Source organism: Hyaena hyaena, unplaced genomic scaffold (genome assembly GCF_003009895.1).
Source record: "Hyaena hyaena isolate Hyena2069 unplaced genomic scaffold, ASM300989v1 scaffold_202, whole genome shotgun sequence".
NCBI lineage: Eukaryota > Metazoa > Chordata > Mammalia > Carnivora > Hyaenidae > Hyaena > Hyaena hyaena.
This window is the reverse complement of record NW_024080832.1, coordinates 284,071-309,090: the sequence shown is the minus strand read 5'-3', so window position 1 is coordinate 309,090 and position 25,020 is coordinate 284,071. Positions and strand designations below refer to the sequence as shown.

The 25,020-nt window shown below is 45.4% G+C and overlaps 1 protein-coding gene across 4 annotated transcripts in view; it reads left to right on the top strand.

Moving 5' to 3' along the window:
* Positions 1 to 25,020, top strand: part of ANKS1A (ankyrin repeat and sterile alpha motif domain containing 1A) — a 179,657-nt gene that overhangs the window by 88,686 nt on the left and 65,951 nt on the right. For all 4 annotated transcript variants that reach the window (XM_039241830.1, XM_039241829.1, XM_039241828.1 and 1 more), the window contains exons 9-11: positions 1,576 to 1,668; positions 6,381 to 6,501; positions 21,376 to 21,965. In XM_039241830.1, the coding sequence (XP_039097761.1) occupies positions 1,576 to 1,668; positions 6,381 to 6,501; positions 21,376 to 21,965 (804 nt within the window). The remainder of the gene's footprint in view (positions 1 to 1,575; positions 1,669 to 6,380; positions 6,502 to 21,375; positions 21,966 to 25,020) is intronic.

Genomic DNA, 25,020 nt, shown 5'->3' with positions numbered 1-25,020 from the left:
GTGCCAGATGCCAACTAACCCTGGCGGCTCCTGAGACGCGGGAGACAGCTTGCAGACATCTCTGAGGCTCTCCTGTAACTCGGCATGTGTCCCCACTCTGACTTTTCAACAATACTGCTGTTCTAGCAACACAGTGAACTAACGTGCAAGCCGGGGAATGAGCCTACAAGCCAGTTCGCCTTTCAGGTTCCCGCTCCTTTCCCTGTAGGAACATTGATCATGAAAGCATGATTAGGACTTTGGGCCAGAAACGATGCTGACAGTACCTGCAGGTACAACGGCAAACCTCTCTGCAGCTTTCTGTCACCAAAGATTGTATGTATGTCTGAAATTGTCTACCCTTGACCTGACTAATCCCTGCTTCAGGGTGTTTTTTGCTGCAAGACAGGGAATGGCCAAGTATGGCCCATAAATAGCTGCCCGTTTTTGTGAATAAAGTTTTATTGGAACACAGCCACACTTGTTGACATGTTTTCTGTGGTTACTTTTGTACTGCAGTGGCAGGGATGACTGCAATCCCTAAAATATTTGCTGTATGACCCTTTAAGAAAGAGTTTGCTCTTGGGAAGGTAACTGACAAATAGTCCTTTTTTAAATGGGCTGAGATGAAATAGGGTTTTCTGGGGTGCCTGGGTGGCTCAGTCAGTTAAGCGTCCAACTCTTGATTTCAGCTCAGGTCCTGATCTCATGGTCGTGAGATGGAGCCCTGTGTCAGGCTCCACGCTGGGCCTCTCTGCCTCTCTCTCTCCCTCCCTCCCTCTCTCTCTCCCTCCCTCTCTCTCTCTCCCTCTCTCTCCCTCTCTCTCCCTCTCTCTCCCTCTCTCCCCCTCTCTCCCCCTCTCTCCCTCTTTACCTCTCCTGTGTGCACATGCGCCTTCTCTCTCTAGCTCTTGCCCTTGCTCTCTCTCTCTTTCAAAATAAAAAAATATATATACAGGATTTTCATATGCTAATGATACATAATAATAATTGTTGAAAGAGGTAACCAAGGATAAGAGACCAGTTCTGAGCTTTGGGGAATAAACTAGAAATTGTGGGTAATATTAAAGTTTAAGCAGGAATTGGTGTTTTTGTCCTTGATTCCCTTCGTCATTACTTCCTTGATAGCTTTGGTTTGTTAGAACTCTTTGACAAGGTTTGCTCTTGGGAGTTCCTCTCTTTGACGTACACTGACAGTTGGCTGCTTTTCCTAGGCTAGAGTTTTATTAGTGTTATGAAGGACATTTTCTGACCAGGCAGTTGCGTGCTTTCAGTGTTGGTATTTCTCACTGTGGTCTAGAATATGAAAAAAGTATATAACCTCTGCTACAAACATCCAAAAGTGAAGAGCATGCTGACTGAATTTTGTGTTTGGGTGTGTGTGTGTGTGTGTGTGTGCGCGCGCGCGTGCGCACAGGCACACACATGTGCACGTGCAGATACTAAGCCATCTGTTCAGATACTGATCCTTGAGTGTCGTCTCTCAGGGGGATTCTTTACATTACTCTTTTTCATTTCCAAGGGCTAAGAGAAGAATAAATCAGAAAGTTAGATACTTGAAAAAAGAGATCATGAAATACTTTTTCTCTTCTACAGAGGGAACGTCCACCGCCTCCAGCAAAGCCACCACCCGATGAAGAGGAGGAAGACCGTATAGATAAGAAGTATTTTCCATTGACAGCTTCTGAGGTAGAGGCTTGAGGGTTTATTGCCATCACTGAAGTGCGAGTTTTTGGAAGGTCCATCAATGTGTGCTTAAAGAAGCCTTTGCTTTCTTGCTTTCTTAGCGCCTCTTTGGATTAGTAAATTTGTATTGCGTTCATCAGTGGTCTGGAACAAGATCTTTCAAACTCAGAAGTAGTAAGCAGAGAATTTTAATGGAGCCGTCTAGTGGACAGGCCAGCTATCAATCTACCTTGCACATTGAAGGCAAACCACTCACATTTTCCCGGCTCCAGTATCTACACAGTTTGCCTTTCTGCTTTCGTACCCATGTCATCTTTGGACCCAAAACGTAGAGTTTGCCTTTCATCACCATCCTGTAGGCTATGTCATATTAGCAAGCTTTGATGACTCTACCCCAAAAGTTGTCTTTCTGTTTTCGCATTTTCCGTCTTCATTTCACATGAAGACTCCACCAGGACAAACATGGAAAATGTCATAAAGACTCAGAAGAGAAGTAAGAGTTGTGGAGGAGGGAGGAAAAAAAGAAAGAAGGTTTTTGAGAAGACTAGTGCACCTTTTTAAAAAAGAAGTCTTTTCATGGGGCAAATAGTTCTACCTCCTTATGGGGTTATACAGAGAAAATTGTATTTTCCATGATCTTTCGTTTTCAGAGTGTTCCTTTAATACTTGCCACCCTTCAGAGACCACGTTTATTCAGCATTGATTAAAAGTATTACGGGGGCGCCTGGGTGGCTTAGTCGGTTAAGCGTCCGACTTTCGCTTAGGTCATGATCTCACGGTTCGTGGGTTCAAGCCCCGCGTCGGGCTCTGTGCTGACTGCCGGCTCAGAGCCTGGAGCCTGTTTCAATCTGTGACTCCCTCTCTCTCTGACCCTCCCCTGCTCACGCTGTCTCTCTCTCTCTCTCTCCTAGAAATAAATAAAAAAAACATTAAAAAAAATTAAAAAAAAAAAAAGTATTACGTAATTTTGTTATTTGGTAGCTCATTCAATATCCTGTTGTTCTTTCATTTAAAAATCAGGTAATATAAACTAGTCAGTTAAGTCTCATTACTTTATCCCTAGAAGTAAGAGTTAATGTTTTTATTGTACTTGCCCCAGACCATCCTGTGGGACAGGTTCTTTGATCTAGTATGAATACTTGGAACCAGAAGGATAGCTTTAGTTTCACAAAATGTGTAAATACCAGGAAGCACTTTTAAGAACGTAAAAGTCAGTGTTGGAAATAGGGAGAAGATTTTTATCCTAGGAACAAATTCTATCCCTGTTTCTTTCTATCCCTTAATTACAAAATGCTTATTATCATGTTTCAAGTAAGAGGTCTCTAGAATTACAGCCTCTAGGGTAATAATACATTGCTAGCAGATAGAAGTACGTGGAGCAAATCCCTGCATGTTTTTATATGGAGATTTGCTTCATTACTCCCTTTTTATAAGCGAAAACCCGGTAATATTCATATTCAGTTGGGGGTAGGTCTCATGAATGCCTTATGCCACCTCTTTAACAAGGGCTTGGATTAAAATTTCTAGTACCCACGGATAAGAGCAAGGCTCTTAAAGAAATATTACATAACAAGGACTTTCTATTCTCATGGTGCTTTTTAGAGCATATAATTTGTTGATAACAGTGTCAAGAGGTAGGGGGAGAAATCTCCCATCTCTCTTCTGGGTGGGACACTCTGAGATACTTCCTCTAGGACTTGCTTCTGAATAGTCTGGAATTCTGGGTCAGTTGGACCACCGCAGTCAGAAGTTAGAAGACCATGAGAACCCCGGCTGTGCTCACTTAGTGATTTTAAGTACCTAAATACAGAGGTAATGCCATGTGGGCCATTATCCTTGCAAGGAGCAGGATAGGTTCTGTTTGCTGTAGTTTGGATGAATAGGTCTTCTCCACAAGTAGACTCGAATCTTCACTCTCTTTATTTCTTATACCATCAAAGCTTTACTACCCTGCACCTCATATCCTGGGAGGCACTGGCTCATCACAGTCTAGACTTCTCTTTGGCAAGCAGTCTGCTTCAGTGTTTGTGTCCTATTCCTGAGGCTTGTCACTGTCAGATGACCCACAGAAGGGTTTGAGGGAAGCTGAGTGTAGCTGTCTCCAGAAGAGCTTATCAGATTAGTGACCAGGTCACGAAACTGGCTTCAAGAAATTAAACACAGACACGTGCATGTGCACACACGCTGTTGAGATGTTTGTGCTGCACCAAATGGGCTGCCAGCTGCATCGGACTGACCATGATCTTCCCTGTGTTCAAATGTGTTAAACATTCATGGGGAGTTGCAGCTGCTATGGTATTCCTTCCCAGAAGACTGCCCACACCCCGACTGGTCATTCAGTTGGTCACAGTTAGGGGGTGACTGGTAGTAGCTTCTCTCTGCAGCAAAAATTTTGCCGTCCATGTAACAGAGAATGCAGCTCTTTGGCTTTGATTTATTACCAGCCCTAGAAGAAAGAGGAGAAAAGATTAAGGAATAACTGAGTAAAAAGCAGAATCTTCTCTGTTGAAACTCGGTTATTGTCATATTCACTGTGACACAGGACTTCGTGAGCGGGAGTTAGGAAGCCTCCAAGAAAAGCAGTCTGTTGCTTTGTTAGGCGATTTTAATCCCACAGCCGGCAGGAGCAAGGACTAAGAGGAAAAGCTCATCAAAGAAGTTGTCTGGATGTGAGCAGGGGACTCTCACAAGAGAGCTGAAGGAGGGAAAGAGTTCCAAATTGGATGGAAAGCCCTGCTTCTCAGGAAAAATGAGACCATCTTGACCCAGACCCAGAGGCAGTGAATTTTATGGCCCTGGCCCTGCTGGTTGCTGTCTGTGTAACTTCAGGCCAGTCCCCAGACCCCTCTGGGAACTGGGTTTGGGCATCTGCAGAAGGAAAGAGCTGGAGCCAGGTGCTCTCTAGCCTTGACTGTAATGATCCAGGTCCCTCCCGGCTCTAGCTTTTGCTGTTTTTTTGCTTCTCATTGTCATGCTCAGGAGCCGGCACAGAGGGCACGTGGGTCCAGTGGGCCTGGTTTTCCAGATGGAAGTCATCAGCTGTCCTGCTTGAGAAGAAAGGGTGGTATGGGCCGGGCGTCCACGCTGTCAACTCCCTTTCAGAGAAGCATGCCTGGGGCTCTGCGAGTGCCTTTGCTGTGTCCAGAACACTCACACGCTCAGCTTTCCAGGGCTCTGGCTCAGCGACGGCCGTGGGTGTGTAAACCTGCAGAACACAAATTCCTGTCTGTAAAGCCGGTGGTATTAAGTTGACACTGTATGAACTGCTTAATGGTCCCTCTTTGTTCCCTTAATTGTGTTCCCATGAAGAGGTGAAAGGAATAAGTAATACAGGCAAATGGCTTGTTGTAATGAAATAGCTTTTAGCTTCCAGGTGGCTTTCAGTGAGTGGAAGTTCCTGCTGTGCTTAGCAGAATTTCAGAAAGAGACTCTGTTCTGCCTTTAGAGTGTCAGCCTTGTTAACAAACAGGAGCTGCAGTCTCTCACTTAGTCTGAGGCTCCTAGAATCCTTGATTCTCGTTAGGCTGTAACGCGGTGAGCTGTATCTCCAGGAGGCAGGACCCCGATGAATCACAAGTCTGGTTCATTTCCAATGAGCTGTGGGACATGTCTGAAGGACAGGCTGCTGCACGTGCCAAAGAATCACATTTGTAGGGTACCGTTATTTGTTAGGTGGACTTGGGAATTCCTCTGACCCCCTCTGTTCATAATATATCACTTCTCCTAGACAAAGTGCCCAAGATTGTGCTTTGCTCTACTCTTCTAATAGCTGGTCTATGATTATTCTTAATTTGCCTGCAAAACACATTGGATTCTTAGGACAGATGGGGCAGAATTGCCCTCCAAATTGAGGATCTCCATTCCCTCTCTCAGTGTGATGATGGTGTTTCCGGCTCGGTGTGGGAGGATGCGCGGCTCCTTAGGTACTGTGACCAGTTGTGACCTGACCCGGCTGGCAGGCGTGGGAGCCCGCAGACCAGCTGGTTCTCTCTGCAGAGACACTTGGCTGCCTGGGTCACGGATTTCTCCACAGACAGAGCTGCTTTTTCTCACTGAAATGCACACTGCCTAGCCACTTGACTCTCTTCAGAACAGAGATGGGTGGACTTAATTTAAACTTGTATTACTGTAAATGCAGTAGGAAGCTGGCTTTTGAGAGAAACTTCCCTGTAACCCCCAGGACCTGTGGAGAAAGGCTTACAAAAATAGAGAAGGAAGCACTTTGTTTCCAGTAAAGGTCATTCATTCAGGGTCAGTCAGAAGTCACTTGATGCCCTCCTGAGAAAGTGGGAAGGATTCCAGCCTTGGGGGAGTACATGTGCGCATGAGGAAAGAATCGTGAGGAGCGCATGAGGAGAAAGGAGGCCTTTGTGATGCCCCATAGCTAAGAACGGCTTGGAAGCGACTATCCACCCCGAAAAGCCCATGCAGAATACCCTGATGATGGGAGAGGCAAGGGAGGGAAGAACCTTGGATACAATGAAGTAAGGAAAGGGGAGTGTTTTAATCAAAGACCATTGAGATTTGAGGTGCGGGTGCATATCCAGAAAAGCAGTTGTGGTTCCACGTGACGCTTAAGTTATTTAGCTTCTCCTCCCGCCCCCTTTCTTCCTCCCTGGTGAAAAAAAGGAGCCAGGGATCTTGAATTTGTTTAACATAATCTGCCTTGGTGTTAACCACCCACGTGAGAAGTTCTATGGTGTTTTGTCTCGTAGGTCTTGGCCATGAGACCCTGGGTTCAGTCAGGGGCAGCCAGGGATGAGGACGAGCACCCTTATGAGCTTTTGTTAACGGCAGAAACAAAGAAGCTGGCATCCGTGGACGGAAGACCGAAAGGTATGCCCCCACCCCAACCCCGCTCCCAGCAGAAGCGACCTCGAAAGGATTTTTAAAGTTTGTGATCCTGAGTGGAAGGAGAGGACTATGTCCCTTGGGAGTTTGGTGTCATAGGAGGTGGGGGCTGTGGGTGCTAACTATGACCTTTCACTGTCAGTGCCCTGTGTTAGAGTCGGCTTGCCACCCTTCAGCCCGCAAATCAAGGTGGTGGGTAGGTCAGACCAGGTGAGAACCGTGGGAGCAGAGATGGCCCTCAGTGTCACAGAGGTTGGTTTGGGGTCTCAAATCTTCACCCTCAAGTGAAGGCTGTGGAAAAACAAACCCAACAGGTCAGTCCCTTTGGGTGCAGGCTGACGGCACAGACTCTGCTTTGAGTCCTGACCTCAGAGTGAGACACTCCTGGGGAGGGGCCCGCGATTGGCTGCCACCCGGTAACTAGAGTGCTCTGTCGCCTTGGCCTACTTTCATTGCCTCTGCAAAATTCCGTTTCCTCCGTGAGGGAGTGAGTGCCGCAGAACCGAGAGCCGGGCAGACGGTGTAAGCGCAGTCACGACAGAGGTGAGCGCGCTGCTGCTGGAGAGCGTGTGACAGCCCCGTTCTCAGGAAGGGCAAGAAGGGGCAGTGCCATTCCCCCTGCGGTTTGAAGGAACTTCTGTGGCCTCCCAGCTCTTTATACCTCTCAGGTACTAGGTCCCTCACGGGTTGTTATTTGTGCCTCCTTTAATGCTAAGACACTCACGGTTCCGGTAAGGAAGGGGGTTGTGGTGGGTCCTGTGGAACCCCCTCTACCAGGCCTATCAGAGGGTGGGGGCGGCAAAGAGAGCATGTGCGTATGCCTGTGACGTCGCAGGCCTTGTTTTAATGGTCCTGTTTACGAGGTTCCTCTTCCAGCATGCAGAAACTTTGTGGCCATTTTTATAGTGGTGGTTTTGTTTTGTTTTCTTCTGGCCTCCATTTGGAGCTTTTTTAAAAAGTTATAATTTAAGGACAGTAAAACTTCCCCCTTTCTGTGTACAGTCTTGTGAATTCTGACAGATACAGTTATATAACTGCCACCACAACCATGATACAGAACGGTTTCATCACACCAGAAACTCCCTTGTAGCCCTTTATAGTCCCTTTATAGCCCGTCCCGCACCCCTGACCTCTGCTTTTATGTCTGTCGCAAGAACTGTGCCTTTTCTGGAATATCCTAACCATGGGAACCCTGCAGTATGTACCGTTGAGTCAGGCCCCTCTCACTTAGTGTAATTCCATTCGAGATTCGTCCATGTTGTGCGTACCAGTAACTTGTTCCATTTCATTCCCAAGTAGTATTCCATTGTATGGACGCACCACAGCTTGTTCATTCTCTAGTTGAGGGGCATCTGGGTCATGGACAGTTCTTGGCAGTTACAAATACAACTACTACAAACATTCGCATACAGGTTGATGTGTGAACATCGGTTTCATTTCTCTTGGGAAAACACTGGGAATTGGATTGCTGGGTCCTAGGTGAATATGGGCTGCACTTTATAAGAAGCTGCCACACCATGTTCCAGAATGCTTGTACCGTTTTGGTTTTCTGTCAGAGTTACAGTTGCTGTGTATCCTCCCCTGCACTTGATATTGTCAAGTTTTCAGAATTATAGTCCTTCTGATAGGGTGCCTAGTGATATTTCATTATGGATCTGATCTGCATTCCCCTAATGACTCATGAAGCGAACACCTGTTAATGTGATTATTTGCCGTCCATATGGTTAATGAAGTGTCTGTTCAACTCTTTCGTTCATTTAAAAAATGGGGTTGTTTGTGTTCTTATTATTGAATGGTGAGAGTTCTTTATATGTTTTATACACTATATCAGATAATGTGATTTTCTCCTAGTCTGTGATTTCTCCTTTTATTCCTTTAACAGTGTCTTTTGAGGAGCAGAGGCTCTCATTGTTGATGAAGTTCAATGTGGATAAGTGGATAAGGTCACAACTACTTTTTCCTCTATTTTCTTCTAGAAAGTTTGTAGGTTTAGATATACATTTAGATCTGTGACCCATTTTGAATTAATTTTTGAATACAGTGTGAGGTATGGGTAGAAATTCATTGTTTTGCACATGGGTATCCAGGTGTTTCAGCATGATTTGTCAACGACCCTCCTTTTCTTGCCTTTGTCTCGTCGTTATTCTTTTTTTTTTTTTTTTTAAAGTTGGGTTTTTTTTTTAATGTTTTATTTATTTCTAGGAGAGAGAGAGAGAGAGACAGCGTGAGCAGGGGAGGGTCAGAGAGAGAGGGAGACAGAGACACAGACTGAAACAGGCTCCAGGCTCTGAGCAGTCAGCACAGGGCCCGACGCGGGGCTCGAACCCACGAACCGCGAGATCATGACCTAAGCGAAAGTCGGACGCTCAACCGACTAAGCCACCCAGGCGCCCTGTCTCGTCATTATTCTTGTTCAGAATTGTCTTAGATAGTCTAGTGCCGTTATCTTTCCATACAAAAATTTAGAATGAGCTGGTTGATTTCTACGCAACGTCCTGCTGGACTTTTATAGGGATTGTGTTGAGTCTATATAATAATTTGGGGGAACTATCTTAACTGTAGTGAGTCTTCTAATCACACTAGTGGGCTTTTAATTAAAACATTTAGAGCAAGTAGAGTAGGGCACCAATGTGCTCTCTAGTTGTTTAATAATAAATCATTTAAAATTATTTAAAAACAAGTTAACCCTTAGAGAGTAAGTAATTAATTTAATGCTCTGTTTGAACCTGGTTCTCAGGGAAGAATTTTTAGTACCGAGGAGGGAGATTATAATTCTTCCTCTCTTTCAGAGGCTCGATCTGGACCCACTATAAGGTAGCTGGCTCAGCCTTTGGAAGGAAAGAGAAAGGCAGACAAACTTCATAAATGGGAACTGGTCTCCTTGGCTTCCAAATGCAGGAATTTTTTTTTTAAGTTTAAGATTTTTAAGTTTATTTATTTATTTGAGAGAGATAGAGTGTGGGAGGTGCGGGGGGGGGGTGGAGGGAGAGAGAGAATGCCAAGCAAGCTCCACGCTGGCAGCGTAGAGCCTGACACGGGACTCGAACTCACAAAACCGTGAGCTGAACCCACGAGTCAGAAGTTCAACTGCCTGAGCCACCCCAGGTGCCCAAACTGCAGGAATTTTCTATCCCGAGTCAAGAGAGATCTTTAGGTTAAGGAGGGAACTGCCACGGAGGACTTAAGGCCTCCCATCTATTCCTCCTCTGCTTTGGTTTCTGTTTAGCTCTGCAGTACTGGGTTAACTGTTAAAAGAGTGGGTGGTGCGGGAAGCTGATTTAATTGAACCGCAGCCTGTGGGGTGTGCCTGCCTCCAGGCGAGCTGCTCTGATCACTCAAAGAGCTTTCCAACAAAGGAGTTGAGGCATTAAATATGAAAATGGGCTTTGCCAGTTTCTCTATAGGCCGGAAGGAATACCTGCTAGAGTTAGGAAATGTGAGGCAAGTCCGCAGACGATCTCATGGATTAGTATGTAGTCAGTCTTTTCTGCTTTTCCACTAATGTCCTTATCTTAAGCAGCTTTTAGAAATTAATTCATCAGTTCTCAAAAAGGCCATGTTAATGAGACGATCTAAGATTTCAGCCCTCCTTACTATAATTCAAGAACATACAGTATGAGATGGGATGGGAGATTGTTTAAATTGCATTTTAAGAGTACATTTGTATTAGCTCACAGGAAAAAAAATCAAACAATACAGAAGTGAATACAAGTAAAATGCTCGAGTCTCATCACCTCTTAGCTACTCACAGCTGTTTGAAGACCATAGATTGAAAGTGTAATCTCTGCTTCAGGCCATTTGCTATCTTTACTTAAAAAAAAAAAAAAAGTGACTATGTGAGATTGTTTTGTTTTTAACCTAAAATATATTTTACAAACTACTTACTCTTTTTTAATGGTTGTTAAACATCCCATGGCTCGGGGCTCCTGGGTGGCTCAGTCAGTTGAGCGTCCAACTTCGGCTCAGGTCACGATCTCACGGTTTGTGGGTTCAAGCCCCGCATCGGGCTCTGTGCTGACAGCTAGCTCAGAGCCTGGAGCCTGTTTCACATTCTGTGTCTCCTTCTCTCTCTGACCCTCCCCTGTTCTCTCTCTCTCTCTCTCTCTCTCTCTCACACACACACACAGAAATAAACAAAACATTAAAATATATATATATATCCCATGGCTCATTTTTCCATTCTCCAGTAGATGGATATTTATGTCGCCTCCAGTATTTCTCTGTTATGAATCAAGCTGCTGTGGACATTGTATATACCTATTCTTACATGCTTATAAGAGTATTTCTTAAAAGACATTGATAGAAAGTAGAATTAGCCAGTCAGCATGCAGGTACATGTCTAGATCTAACTGTGGAGCTGAATTGCTCTCCCTCGATGGTTTATGAGCACATGCTTTCCTATTCCTTTGCCAACTTGGGGTGTTAGCACTTGTGAATGTTTTTCACCATGGTAAGCCAAAAAAGTGTCATTTGTAATTGGCCTTTGCCTGATCTAGTGAAATTGAGCACCTTGTTCATTAGTGTTACATAGTCTTTGAGTGGCCTTCCCCCGCCCCCATTTTTCTACTTGGAAATTAATTAATGATAGCAGAAACATTTCCTATAAATACTGATAATATTTGGCCAAAGTGATACTCAGAGAAAACTTTATATCCTTCCATTTATTTGTTATAAAACAAGGAAGACTAGGGGCGCCTGGGTGGCTTAGTCGGTTAAGCGTCCGACTTTCGCTTAGGTCATGATCTCTCGGTTCTTGGGTTCGAGCCCCGCGTCGGGCTCTGTGCTGACTGCCAGCTCAGAGCCTGGAGCCTGTTTCAGAGTCTGTGACTCCCTCTCTCTCTGACCCTCCCCTGCTCACACTGTCTCTCTCTCTCTCTCCTAAAAATAAATAAAAACATTTAAAAAAAAATAAATAAATAAAACAAGGAAGACTAAAATTTAACCAAAAGAAAGTAACAGGAATTAATAAAGATAAAAGCAGATAATATATACTTCACATACTTTATGGTGTATGTGTTACATGTGAGTTAAAGGAAAAAATAAAAGCAGAAATAATGGGGGCGCCTGGGTGGCTTAGTCGGTTAAGCGTCCGACTTTCGCTTAGGTCATGATCTCACGGTTCGTGGGTTCGAGCCCCGCGTCGGGCTCTGTGCTGACTGCCAGCTCAGAGCCTGGAGCCTGTTTCAGAGTCTGTGTCTCCCTCTCTCTCCCTGACCCTCCCCTGCTCATGCTGTCTCTCTCTCTCCTAGAAATAAATAAAACATTAAAAAAAATTTTTTTTAAAAAGCAGAAATAATGAAGTTTTTAAAAAGAAGCAATAAACTTGACCATTAGAATGAAAACTTGTTTTTTTAAAAGATCTCTGATGATTCTGATCAAGAAAAGAAAAAAAATACCCACAACATGTAGGAGTAGTATATAGAACATATATAAGCACAGGTTTAGAGATTTTAACATAATAAGAGAATTGATAGGAATAAATTTTTGTGGTTAGTTAGATTGCTGCCATCCCTTAGGATGAACTGTCTGGGAGCCTTACTGGTCCATCACAATGACTGATCGAGGTGGAGTTTCCAGTAGCATTTAGTGCTTGGTGACTAAATATCTTGATGACAAGGTATGCATGATAATCTGGTAGTTGGCAGATTGCCATTTATGTCTGTAGCTATAACAAAAACTGACAGAAGTAGAAAGCAGCCAATGAAGCAGAAAACTCATCCCTCTACATAGGCACTAGGCCCAGATGGTTTTATGATAGTTTTCTACAACTGGGTATTCCTCTGTGATTTAAATGATTTCCAACACAGAAGTCTTCTGAAATCTATATTCAGGGCTAGCATAACTAGCAACGAGAGCACATTTCCAGTTTCATGTAGCATAGTCATTTATTTCTCTTCAGCATTTAATTCTTTGCCCACTGGACACTCTGGACATACTGTTCAGAGAAACTGGACAACTTTCCAGGTTTTATATCAAATGGGAAAGTAGCCAAGAGCTCTAAAAATCATTGTTCTCTGTGGTGCTTTCTTCAGCATCTGCTAATAGTGCTTAGGGCTAGGTGAAGTGCTTACTTAGCTTAGGACAGTGATGAATGATTATCTGAAGACAGTGATACATGTGGACTCTTTGGCATGCAGCTACACTCTGAGGTTTTTTAGATGGAAGTAAGTCAATATTCCTGAGAGCCATGCATTTAGAGCTAAGTGAAGTTTGTGCATGAACACGAAGACCTTGATCCTCTTGGAGGGGAAGGAAATGTTATTTTAGCTTCTCCTCTACTCCCATGTCCAAGCGCTGCCAGTTCCTGAGCCTTTAGAAAAAATGTCGTATAAGCCTTGGCCTTTCCCTTTGCCAGCTTCAGATTCTCAGGTATACTTCCAGCTGTAGTCCCGTTTTATTATTTGGTTTAGTAAGACTTCAGGAAGAAGACTGTGTGGGTACCTGTATTCAATCCATCATCTTTACCCGGAAGTCCACGCTAGCTTTTCATGGAGTAAGTTTGAATGCTTTTCCCAAAGGCAAAAATAATAGGATAGGATAGAAATGTATATATGAGACAGCTTAATAATTAAGCCTTGTCTTTAACAGCTTCCTCTCCTCTCACCTTCTTGCATTAGAGGAGCTCCTGCCAGAAGCCCTACTGTTATAACTGCCTTGCTCTTATCAATTTATAATCCTGAGTTGGAATAGTTTGCTTTTCTTTCCATTGTGGAACAAATCCAAGTCTTGTGAGCTATACATCTGTATTTTCTTCCATAAAATATATACGTATATACATATGGATACATGAGACATACATAAAATACGTGAAAGAGCAGAATATGTTAAATTTTTAGAAATTGGTGTAAAGTAAATTTGGGAGTTCAAAAGATGGATAAATTAGGGGCGCCTGGGTGGCTTAGTCGGTTAAGCGTCTGACTTTCGCTTAGGTCATGATCTCATGGTTCGTGGGTTCGAGCCTCGCGTCGGGCTCTGTGCGACTGCCAGCTCAGAGCCTGGAGCCTGTTTCAGTCGGTGACTCCCTCTCTCTCTGACCCTCCCCTGCTCACGCTGTCTCTCTCTCTCTCCTAGAAATAAATAAAACATTAAAAAAAAAAAAAGATGGATAAATTATGTTAGTGCAAGAGATCAGGAAGACTTGAAGGAAGTGGCATTTGAGCTAAACCTCAAAATAGAGAATTCTATTTGGTAGGCAGAAGTAAGGAGGAAGGAGAGAGCATTCCAGCCAGAGGGAGTGGCATCAACAACAGTAAAGTGTTGGGAGATGATAGAGCTCATGTTTGGAGAATGGTAAGTAATCCAGCTTGACTTGAACAAAGAAGTGCTTGTGTAGAGTATTGGATCTCAAATGTCAGTCATTATTACAAAGACAGTGCAGTGTTGTTGAAGCTTTTTGAGTAAGATGGCAGGATTGAAGCCATGCTTTACATGCCTATAATTGTGTAATCTTTGATTGCAGTTGGGAGAGACCACAGGCAGGAATACCTTGAAGCCAAGAGACTTCAAGGAATCTCTTGAAGGAAATTAGGGTACAGTAGGAAGTGGTACAAAGGAAGGGTATGGATGATAGAGGTATTGAGGGGGTAGAATTAACGGGACCTTACAATCAAATGTGGAAGAATTAAGTATTAAGGATGATTCTTGGGTTTTAAGCCTGATTGTTTGGGAAAATATGGTGCAGCTAACAGAAATAGGGGCTTGAGGAGGGACATGTTTGAAGAAAGAGGTTAAGTTCAGTTTTGAATACGTTAAGTATATTCAAGATAATGAATATTGCGAAAGATAACCCCATAAACAACTTAGAAATCTGGGTCTAGTGTTCAAGAGAGATAGAAAGATTAGAAATGCAGATTCAGGGATAATCCAAGTGGAGATGGTGGTTAACATAAAAGATAATCAGCTGCTGAGGGAGAAACTAGAGAGGTTGAAGAAGTCAAGAATATAGCACAAGGGTAAAGAAACATAGATAACCAGGATAATGCAGTGTCACAGAAGCCAAGGCTGAATGTGATGGAAACCCCAAAATAACTGTTTTTTTAAATAGGACAGAAGTTCAGAAGTAAGAAGTTGAGGGCTAGATGGCAGTTCATGATGGTCAAGGAACCAGTCTCTTTCTGCCATTTCACGGTTCCAGATAACTCAAGTTCAAGCTGTCAGCACAGGAAGGAAGAAGAGAGAGGAGAGAACTTTAAAGATCGTTCTCAAAAGTTGTACATACCACTTTCTCTTAGAACCCGTTGGCCAGAACTTGGTCACGTGACTATACCTAACTACAAAGATGATGGGAAATGTAGTCTTTAATGTAGGTGGCTGGGAACCAATCCAGTAAACCCCAATGACCAAGGAAGAAGGGGAGAGTAAGTACTGGGGATGATGATAAACTATGTCAAATGATATAGAAAGAGCTAGAAGCAATGAAGACTAGAAAAAGGGTTCAGCAGTTAGAAGGCTATTGGTGAATTCAAGATGGGGAGATACTTCCATGAGGTAGGTGGGAAGATATCAAATTATCCCCAAGTTTTGACTTGGGTGGTATTGAGAATAGGTAAGGAAGTTTGTCTGATCTAAGTCTTCTCAGGAAATTGATGTGATTACCCAAGAGTATAGGTACTATGGGAAAGAAGACAGTCTAAAAAGAATGGGAGAAATGAGGAATGAATCTTATGGTGATAGCATAGTCCTCAAGAGATGAATAAAAGGGTGACTGGGCCTGGTAGTGAACTTGGATTCTTGCTCTACCACCTATTGGCTGATGACCTTGAGGAAGTCATTTAACTTCTTTAAGTCTCATTTTCTCCATGTAAAGTAGGAATTCAAATTTTTACCTCTTGGTTGTAGTGAATATTAAAAAAGAAAGTGCTTAGCAGTGTGTCAAGCATAGAATAACTAGTACCTAATACACTGTAGCTATTGGAAGCCAGCTGAGGTCTCAGTTGTTTCTTGAGTATTCAACAGGGCTCAACATTCCAGCAACTGGAGGAGAGAAAGCAAATGGTAGTGAATACCCAGTGTTGGAACTGGCAAAAGATCAAGGGAAATAGAGATGGCAAGTGTGCCTTAAATTAGGCACAGTTAAGTATCATGGCTGTTTGGAAACTGATCCAAACAGAGCTGGTATATTAAATAGAGAAGTTTGAGGGGCCACAGAGAGTGAACAGACTCTACAAGAGAAGTTTAAGGAAATGGGGGAGATGGGATGTAATCAGGACCAAGACAAGGTAGAATAGTCTGAATCCCAAAGCTGGGCTGTGCCTGTGGATGCTGCAGTGGGTGGAGGTTCCTGACCCGAAGGTTTTCCCACCATGCTGGCACACGTCACCTGAACTAAACTTGCAGGTACTGGACCCTCTCTGGCATTTGAGTGTTATTCTCTCATGTTTATAGGGCCAGTTAGAAGCAACCAATCTCCTCTGCAGAGTCGAGAGAAAGGAACTCAGCCTCTGTGTGCAGCGTTAGCATGAAGAGCAGCTCGGAAATGGTTGTAAATGAAAAATGATGATAATGATAGCTACGCTACCATTTAATGAGTGCTTCTTATGGGCGGCCATGTGCTGAGTTCATCTACACTGATTAGGTCATTGTATATCTCATGACAAATCTTCCGGGTAGGGGCTATTTTTATCACTGTTTAATACATGAGAAAGAAGTTCGGTGTTAGAACTGGGTCTTAAGCCCTAGTCTAGCTGAATCCAAAGCCTGTTTAACCACGAGGTAAAACCATTTCGTCCAGAGCCCTGCTGCTCTTCACGTTCTTAGCTTCATAGACCTAGAAGGGAACTTAGTTCATCTAATCAGCGTCAGATCATACTAAATGTCAAAACCATAGACAATGCGTCACGCCATTCTTTTTTTTTTTTTTAAAGACCCAGGGCGGAACTATAACTTGGACCTCCCTGATCCCAGTCCAAGTCTGTGTCTCTGATTGCCATGGACCAGAGAATGGGCACTAGGTCTACTTGTCTTATGAGATCATAGTTGCCAGCACGTGCCTGCATAACCTAGTTGGCACCTTCCTTCGGAGGAAAACACGGTCACTCTCCAAGAGTAGCCATGGACTTAGGAGTTCTTCCAGACACATGTAGTCTCTGGTGCTCACTCTGGTCACTGGGCAATTGGAGGGTTCCAATCCTAACGGAACAAAGAAGGCCGAACAGTCTGGGTGGTCAGAGTAAACCTCCTCTGCGTCTGAGGGTTGATTTGACTTAGTAAGTTCTCTCGCACGCTGCATTTTTTGCCCTAATTTAAACAGACGGGGGGGGGGGGGGTGTGACTGAAAAATGTGTAAATGTTAAAATGTTATAATTCAGAAGCCCTTGAGATCTCCCTATGGATCATCATAATAATTAAAATGCAGCACAGAAGACCCCTTGCTTCACTGGCTCACAGGGTAAAAGGAAAATGAACACCCAGAATGAATAAAGATTGGAAGTTGAAGGGGCTGGGAATTAGCATGCTGCTGTGTGCTACTCAATAGAGCAGATGGCCTTGATATATGGGGAGAGTAAGGAAACAGCTGTCCCTGTGTCCTGGCCCCTTGTTTCTCTCCTAGAAGGGCAGGTTATAGGGACCGCTAAAGGCAGTATGGGAGGAGGACTGGAAGCTGTGTGGCTTTTTTTGTTTTCTGGGTTTTTTTGAGAGAACACAAGTGCACACACCCAGCTGCGCACACACATGGGAATGAGCCAGGGAGGGGCAGAGAGAGAGAGGAGGGCAAAGAATGAATGTTAAGCAAGCTCCAGGCCCATCGTGGAGCCCCACCCAGGGCTCAATCTCAGGACCATGAGATCATGACCTGAGTTGAAATCAAGAGTTGGACATCTACCTGACGGAGCCACCCAGGCACCCCAGAAGCTGCATAGTTCTGATGGGAAAGCCTAAGGCCTGAGGATTCTCTTCTGTGAGTCTGAAAGTCTGTGAGTGCCCAGGCACCGAGGTTCCCGTCTCTGCTTTTTCTAATGTATTTCCACTAAACTTTAAGCCTATTAAGACTTTACTTCTCCTTCAACACCCTGCTCAAAAGCTACCTCGTCTGAGAACCCTTCTGGCTCAAAGCAGTCACACTTTCCTTTCTGCTCACTGTGCATTTGGTTTATACTTTTCTTAAAGCATCCATTAATTTTTGCGTTGAATTCTAGTCATTTGTGTATGTGCTAGTTTCTTTGGAGTACTGGGAAGCCCATTGAGAAGACTCAGTGTCTTCATCTTTTTTTATCTCTTGGGTGGCCCCTGAAGACAAACATTTTATATGTGCTTATTGGTGGACTGGGTAGTTACAGCCACAGTTCTCAGGACACAGTTTTAAGGACCTGTCTCTCACTTCAGCCTTCTCGCTTTATTACCTTCTGTCCCTTCCTTCTGCTGTTGAGAGTTGTAAGGATGATGAAGGCAATGGATGTCTGTGTCACGTACACTGTCTTTGGTGAGCTTTTGCACAAACCTGTGAGGAACAGACAAGATAGTGGTCTCATCTGTGAGCAAAATATGTTGTAATAGATTCTGTGCAGAGAATAACAAGAATTGTTTACATCTCTTGAGAGCTGGTGTGTGCCAAGTGTGGTGCTAGGTGCTTTACACGTATAATTTAATTCTCACACAATCCTAGGAAGTATGTACTATTAAGATCCCAAAATTATAGGTGAGAATACTGGGCACAGAGAAGTCAAGTAATTTACTCAATATCTGGCTCATGATCAGTGCATTATATTGTTAACACGTTGGCCCTAAGAGACCCAATATTATCCTGACTTTACAGAAGGAAAGGACCACTGCGTAGTTCTTTTCCTACCTGTTGATTTGCCAGGAAATCTGGCTTAGCCTTGGATATGTTTTTTTTTATGGGGAAGAGAACACCAGCTTTTTAAATCCTGAGGATCTTAGATCTTGACAAGCTTTTCAAATACCAAGGTATCATTTCTAGGGAATTGCCTGGCTAAGTCATGTAATTATAAGAATATAAGTCATTATAAGAATCCCTTTCCATGATTTCTTACACCCCATAAAGTATTGGTAGATTGCATTCTCTCTAATGGGATTATGACCCTCAGAAATTCTTCCTCTTCACATATTTCCTCCTTCCATAAGTTTCCATTCCTTCTTTCTGCCCACTTCCTTCCCCTGGCATCTGTTTGGTATTGAGCTCTTGGCATCTGTCTCTCTTTCTTCATTGATGCCTAGCATGAATGGGTGGCCGTTAGACAGAGCCTTCATTGTCAGCTCCCACAGCAACAGTCAGAACATTCTCTGCAGCCTGGGTTCTGAGGTCCACCCAGGCAGTGTCAGCCAGGCTAACTCCCAGTTCTGGACTCTGGTGTTTTTCTTTTGTTGTTGGGCTCCCGTCCCTCCCCAGAATATTGCCAAATAAGGAGCTAGATGCTGACACAAAGGAATGGAAGCCTGTGTTCCTGTTACCAAAGTCCTTTTTTTGTATTCTAGTGCAGTCAGAGGAACATTGCACCTTGGGCTGGAATCTGTAGGAAACTGGCCACTAAGGTAGGGTCCTAGAGGTAGTAATTTTGACTCTCCCCATCAGCCTCTTCTAGGAAGTGCTGTTGGTCTGAGCCACCATAAGATGGTTATATGTTGTCTTCTCTGGCCCCACTGCACAACACTAAGGGGCCTCTTTGTTCATGCTGCCAGTTGTCATATATGGAATTCATAGCCCTGAAGTCATGGCTTCCTGGGGCTAAGTTAAGCTAGATGGAACTCTCACATATGTGGCCTTTCTTCTTCCCTAGAGAAATGATTCAAGTTGTGTAGTGCTCTGGATCTGACCTTTGGTGTATAGAGTTTGTGAGTTAGGGGTGTGAAAATCTTGAAGCAGTCAAGTGTAGAGGAAGGAGATGCCAAAGTTCATACTTCTTGGCTCCTGTGGATAAGTAATCAGAGCCATAACGTGGAACTAATTGGCTGTCCCCTTGAAGCCTCTGCAGGCTGGCCAGAAACTGAACAGACTGTGGAGACTGAACCATCCTTCTTGAGAAAGTGGGGTGAATGGAATCACATCCCTGCTCAGACCTCAGGGTGATGGGCTTGTTATGAGAACTGGTTGTTGGGATCCTTCCTTAAAGGCCCCACTGGAAGAGCCAGCGTTGTGGGACGCTGGCATTGTGCATGGGCAGTGAAGACTGTGTTTTAGTGCATCATGTTTATAAAGTACTCCCCTCCTCACCTGCTGACCCCCTTCACTTGTGGAACTGAGCTTCAAGAAGGGGCCTTGGGGTGCAGGCAGGCTGATGAGGGGGCATGGGTGCTATGCAGGCAGTGACAGGAGAGGCACCCAGGCAGGGGTCTGTGGTACCCGCTGAGCAGAAGTTTGCTATCACAGCATGGTGGAGACCTGGATTCTCATCACTGCTCTAACATAAAAGGGATTTTTAAGGACCAGGCAGTCCGTCCTGCTTATTATAGATACCATAGCCCAGCAGGGTGAGATCAGTGCCAAGGCCACCCAGCTAGAGAGCAGCACAGCCAGAACCAGAGCCAGGTGTTCAGAAAAGCCTAGGTGAAAGTCTTCTCCCCCACCACCTTGGACACAACCACCAAAGGCCTGAGGCTCTTAGATTTTACATCTGTAAACATATTTGAACTTGACCCTTTGGATTCTAAGATTCTCTGATCTCATGAACAGTCCTTGGGAGCTTTGGGCAGACTAGGGCATCATTTGGTGTTTATACTGTAGATGCCACTTACAGAGGAAATAACGTTGAGTATTAACTTGGGAATGTGAGCTGGTACTGGGCACAGGGCTGCTGATGTGGGTGAAAATCTCTAATGGGTCTGAGTTCACACTGGGCGAGCCCCTTGGGTGTCCCAGTGTGATCCTGGTGTTGGACTCTGATTTGGTCAATTATTTACGCCACTTCAGGGCAGAGGTATTTGATACCTTGGGTGAGTATACAGTAGTAGTTGGCCTTCTGAGCTAGTGGTGTCAGGTTTCGGGGATGTTGGGGACGCCTTGAGAGAGCTGCAAATATCTCTTTGGCATTGACAAATTAGACCGTTTTGTTTTCAGTGGATCAACTGAGGTTAAACTTAAACAAATAGGAGCAGCTGGGAGGCTTTGGAAGGAGTGAGATGTGCACATTCTAAAAAAAAAAAAGAAAGAAAGAAAGAAAGAAAAAAGTCTGTGCTCCCTGAGGAAGGAAGGATGAGGCGTGGAACCCTGAACAGCCTCCCCCCGCCACCCACCCCCCCCCCCAGCCCTGAGGAAGGAAGCAGTTACTTCTCTGCTGTTTTGTTTTGCACGTTCCGTTCAAGAATTCCAGAAGTTGCAGGTTGTGGATCATGACCTCCATTTTTTCCCCCCTCTGTTGCTGCTTGCCAGAGGAAGGGAGGGCGGGCGGCTCTAAATAACACTTTGGCCTTTATGGAAATGTATCAGATGTTCCAGGAGTAAGTCTGGCCTGCTCACTGGCGCACTCGCTCGCTCTCTCTCTTTCTCTCTCTCTCTCTCTCTCTCTTTCTCACTTTTACTCCATGTTTGCTCTCTGTCTCCTTACTCGTGTCCTTTTCTGTAGGATGTAGTCAGCACAGGTAACCTTATATAGCAAGGTCTGGTCATTAATGTTAACAGAGACCTAGCAACACGGAAGGCTGCCAGATAGCATTAATCAGGCCAGTGTTTGGAATTTCATAAATGCTCCGACTTCGGGTACAAATTGAACATTAAGAACAATACAAAACTGTTTTCTTCCTTCCCCTCTTTTCTTCTCCCCCTCTGCCCTCTCTCCAGCCCATCCAGCTTCCCTCTTTCCCCCGTTTTTGAATTCCTCAGCTCTGCCGCACGCTCGCTGCATTGGAACTTTGTTGATTTTTGCCACGTTTAATTTTTTATTTCTCTGTCTCTCCGTCCACTCCAAGACCACAGGCGGAGCAGCGGCGGCCGGAGCCAGGACTCTGCAGAGGGGCAGGACGGGCAGGTCCCAGAGCAGTTCTCCGGTCTCCTCCACGGCTCCTCCCCAGTGTGTGAGGTGGGGCAGGACCCTTTCCAGCTGCTCTCTGCCGCTGGCCAGAGCCATCCAGAAGGGTCCCCCGCTCAGGGCGCCTGTCACGAGGCCAGCATGCAGCTGGAGGAGACGAGTGTGCACGCTCCTGGAGCCTCCCCGCCCAGTGTCCTGGACCCGAGTAAGAGAGTGGGTTACCCAGCCGGCCTGCCCACCACCAACAGCCAATCGCACCCCGAAACTTTGACTCACACGGCATCTCAACACCCTGGTGGTGCCGAGGAAGAGAGAGACAGGAGCGGGGCTAGAAGCCGAGCCCCTCCCACCAGCAAACCCAAAGCTGAACTCAAACTCAGCCGCAGCTTGTCCAAGTCAGACTCTGATCTCCTGACCTGCTCACCCACGGAGGACGCTACAATGGGGAGCCGGAGCGAGTCCTTGTCCAACTGCAGCATCGGGAAGAAGAGGCTGGAGAAGTCGCCCTCCTTTGCCTCGGAGTGGGATGAGGTAAGGCTGTGTGACGTCACGGGGGACCAGGCTGGCCACGGCCCGCCACAGCTCCCCTGTGGGCCGACTCCCAGGATCGGGATTGCCCTGGTTCCTTCACACTGTGACCAGAGTGTTTCTGACAGCTGTGAGGTGGCAAGCCCCTCGTTGCCAGTGCAGGGGATCTTATGGCCCAGGTGGCAAACAAAAGGTCCGTTCACAGTTAAATTGGAGGGTGGCGGCCCCAGGCAGAGCAGGTCTGAGGGAGAGGCGGTTCCTAGAAATGACCTGCTATTTGGAAATCTGTGGATCCCATTAGCCACCATGGAGGGAGCCATGCTCACCCTAAAGATGCTTCAGAAGAGCTCGAGAACCTTGTGTGAGCCTTCAGGAGGAAGAGGGAGGCCCAGGGTTAGCCAGGAGGGGTGAGGGGGCTGGGCTTGGGGAGAACCTGCTGTAAAGGGATCAGAGAGGGGCTTTTCTAGTCTCCCCTCCTCCGTGATTATTCTTACTGCATTCCCCTGGAAGACCAAACGCCTCTCCCTGCAGAAGCATTCTGCCCGTCCCACATTCCCGGGTTGATGAGGCACAGGGCTAGGTGGTTCCAAACACAAAGAGAGATTAGTGAGGACAAAACATTTGGAGTCAGAGGCCCAGGTTCCTTTCATAACCATTGTTACAGAATAGTTAGAAATATGTACCCGAATATTTTTCAGTGACCTGTGACATAATCTCACTGGGCAGAAGAATGTGTTTCTCGAAGACTGTTAAACACTCAGAGAATGCAAGAGTGCTACCCTTGCAGGCTTCTTGCTGAGAGGAAGCTGCCTTTGAAGGGGACTGGGTCTGTCTCCCAGAAACATGTTCAAGAGCTGAATTTAGCTCTTGGAGAGGAGGGGAGCAGTGCAGCTGACACGTCCATTTGAGCAATCTGTAGACTAAATGCCCTACCCGAGTCTATTCACGTTGCAGCTGCAAAGTTATATAAACCAGAGTGAATCCCGTTCCCAGTGTGGGAACAGGGCAGGGGCAATTCCTATCGCACTCGTCTCTCCAGATAAGAGAGGGGCTTTTGGGCTCTGTGTAGTTAGGGGCTAGGTATCCTGTGCAGTCGAAAGTTTTCACTGGTTCATAAACCAAGATTTGGTGAGCCCGTACTAGACTCTAGGCCACTTGAGGAAAATCAGTTTGAGTGAGAGAGCCCCTGGCCCATGGGACATGACACACACAGTCTGTGTGTTTGTAGGAGTGTGTGCTCTGCCTTTGTCTTTCAAAACAGAATTTTACTCATTTACAGTCAAGTAGAGGGTTAGGCAGTTTAAGAGTAAGATAAGCCCTGGGCCCCTGGGTGGCTCAGTTAGTTAAGCATCTGACTTTGGATCGGTCATGATATCAAGGTTCAGGAGTTTGAGCCCTACTTCGGGCTCTGTGCTGGCAGCTCAGAGCTTGGAGCCTGCTTCAGATTCTGTGTCTCCCTCTTTCTGCCCCTCCCTGGCTTGTGCTCTGTCTCTCTTTCTCAAAAATAAACACTTAAAAAAATTTTTTTAACTTATAAAAAAAAAAGTAAGGTAAGTCCAGTGTGCTCTGAAGTGGCAGGAGGGGCCCATGGAGAATAAATATCAGTGGGGACAGGGAAGGTGGAGACAAGGGGTGAGAGAGGGTAGAAGAGGGCTTTAGGACTGGTCACAAAGAAGCAGAATTAAAGAGCCAAGTGTTTTGGTGAAAACCAGGCTAAAGCTAGAAGAATGAAGAAAGAGCACTGGAGAAGAGAATAGCGTGAGCAAAGGCATGGAGCTGGGAAAGCTTAGGTCCTTTGGTTTCTATAGTGTAGAATTTGTATAAGAAGCATAAGAAAGAAGGGGAGGGGGGTGCCTGGCTGTCTCAGCCAGAAGAGCATGAGACTCTTGATCTCGGGGTTGTGAGTTCAAGCCCCACGTTGGGTGTAGAGATTGCTTAAAAAATAAAATCTCATGGGGCGCGTGGCTGGCTCAGTTGGTTGAACATCCACCGTGGGCTCAGGTTATTCAAGCCCTGTGTGGGGCTCTGTGCTGACAGCCTGGAGCCTGCTTCAGATTCTGTGACTCCTTCTCTCTCTGCCCCTCCCCCGCTCGTACTACATCTCTCAAAAATAAATGAACATTAAAAAAAAATTTTTTTTAATAAAATGAAAAAAAAATCTTAGAAGAAAAAGAAATAAGAGCATGAGATTGGGACCAGATCAAGTGGGAGAGGCCTGAACATGAGGCTGAAAAGTAAGTATTTTGATTTGATGTGAAGGCAACATCTCAGAATCCTTCAAATGGGCTGGAAGACAGCTTTATCAGTCTCACCAACTGCATCTTCTTTTTGGGCTCATCTCCTGAGCATACCTCTCCCACCCAAGAGGTAGACAATGCTGAGTGAATCGCCACAGGATACCCCTGCTCTGTCACCACGCAGCGTTGCCAGGCGGTCTTATGGGTTCCACCATTTCCTCCTGGAGGAGAAACATGAAATCACTGAAGCACAACCTTGCTTTTCATTGAAGTTGGCTGTTCGGGCTAACACACTAGTTGTCCCTTGGCACCTTAATGAGAGGATGTTCATGTGCTGCAATTTCCATGGCAGGTAGAGATTGCAGGTGGGTCCAGTGAGCCCAGGCACTGTTTGAGGTCTCAGTGTCCTGGGCCAGTCTGTGCTGTGTCTGAAACACCAGAAACAGTGTTACACTTTAAATCTGGAAAACAAAGGCAGCTGAGGTCTTCCTGGAAAGAATTCAGAAGATCAAGATTTGCTTGCAATTGTGAATGTTACCAGAGCCCTTCATGCAAAATCCTTCATCGTTTTTGAGTCACATTACACTTGGTTTTTGTGGATAGCTCTGTCCAAAGAGAAACTTCAGAAGTGTTTCCCTCGGTGGTTGGCCCTACACACAGTCCTTTGGCAGACACTCCCAGAGCAGGGCATTAGTGAATGCCTGCTCCCCATCCCCCACCCCTGGCTAGGGCCAGAAGGCTGCTGTACCTTATCTTGTGCTTATTTCTTTGTCTTGTTCATCAGCAGATCCCAGGAGGTGGGGGAAGTGGTTCTGAAGGAG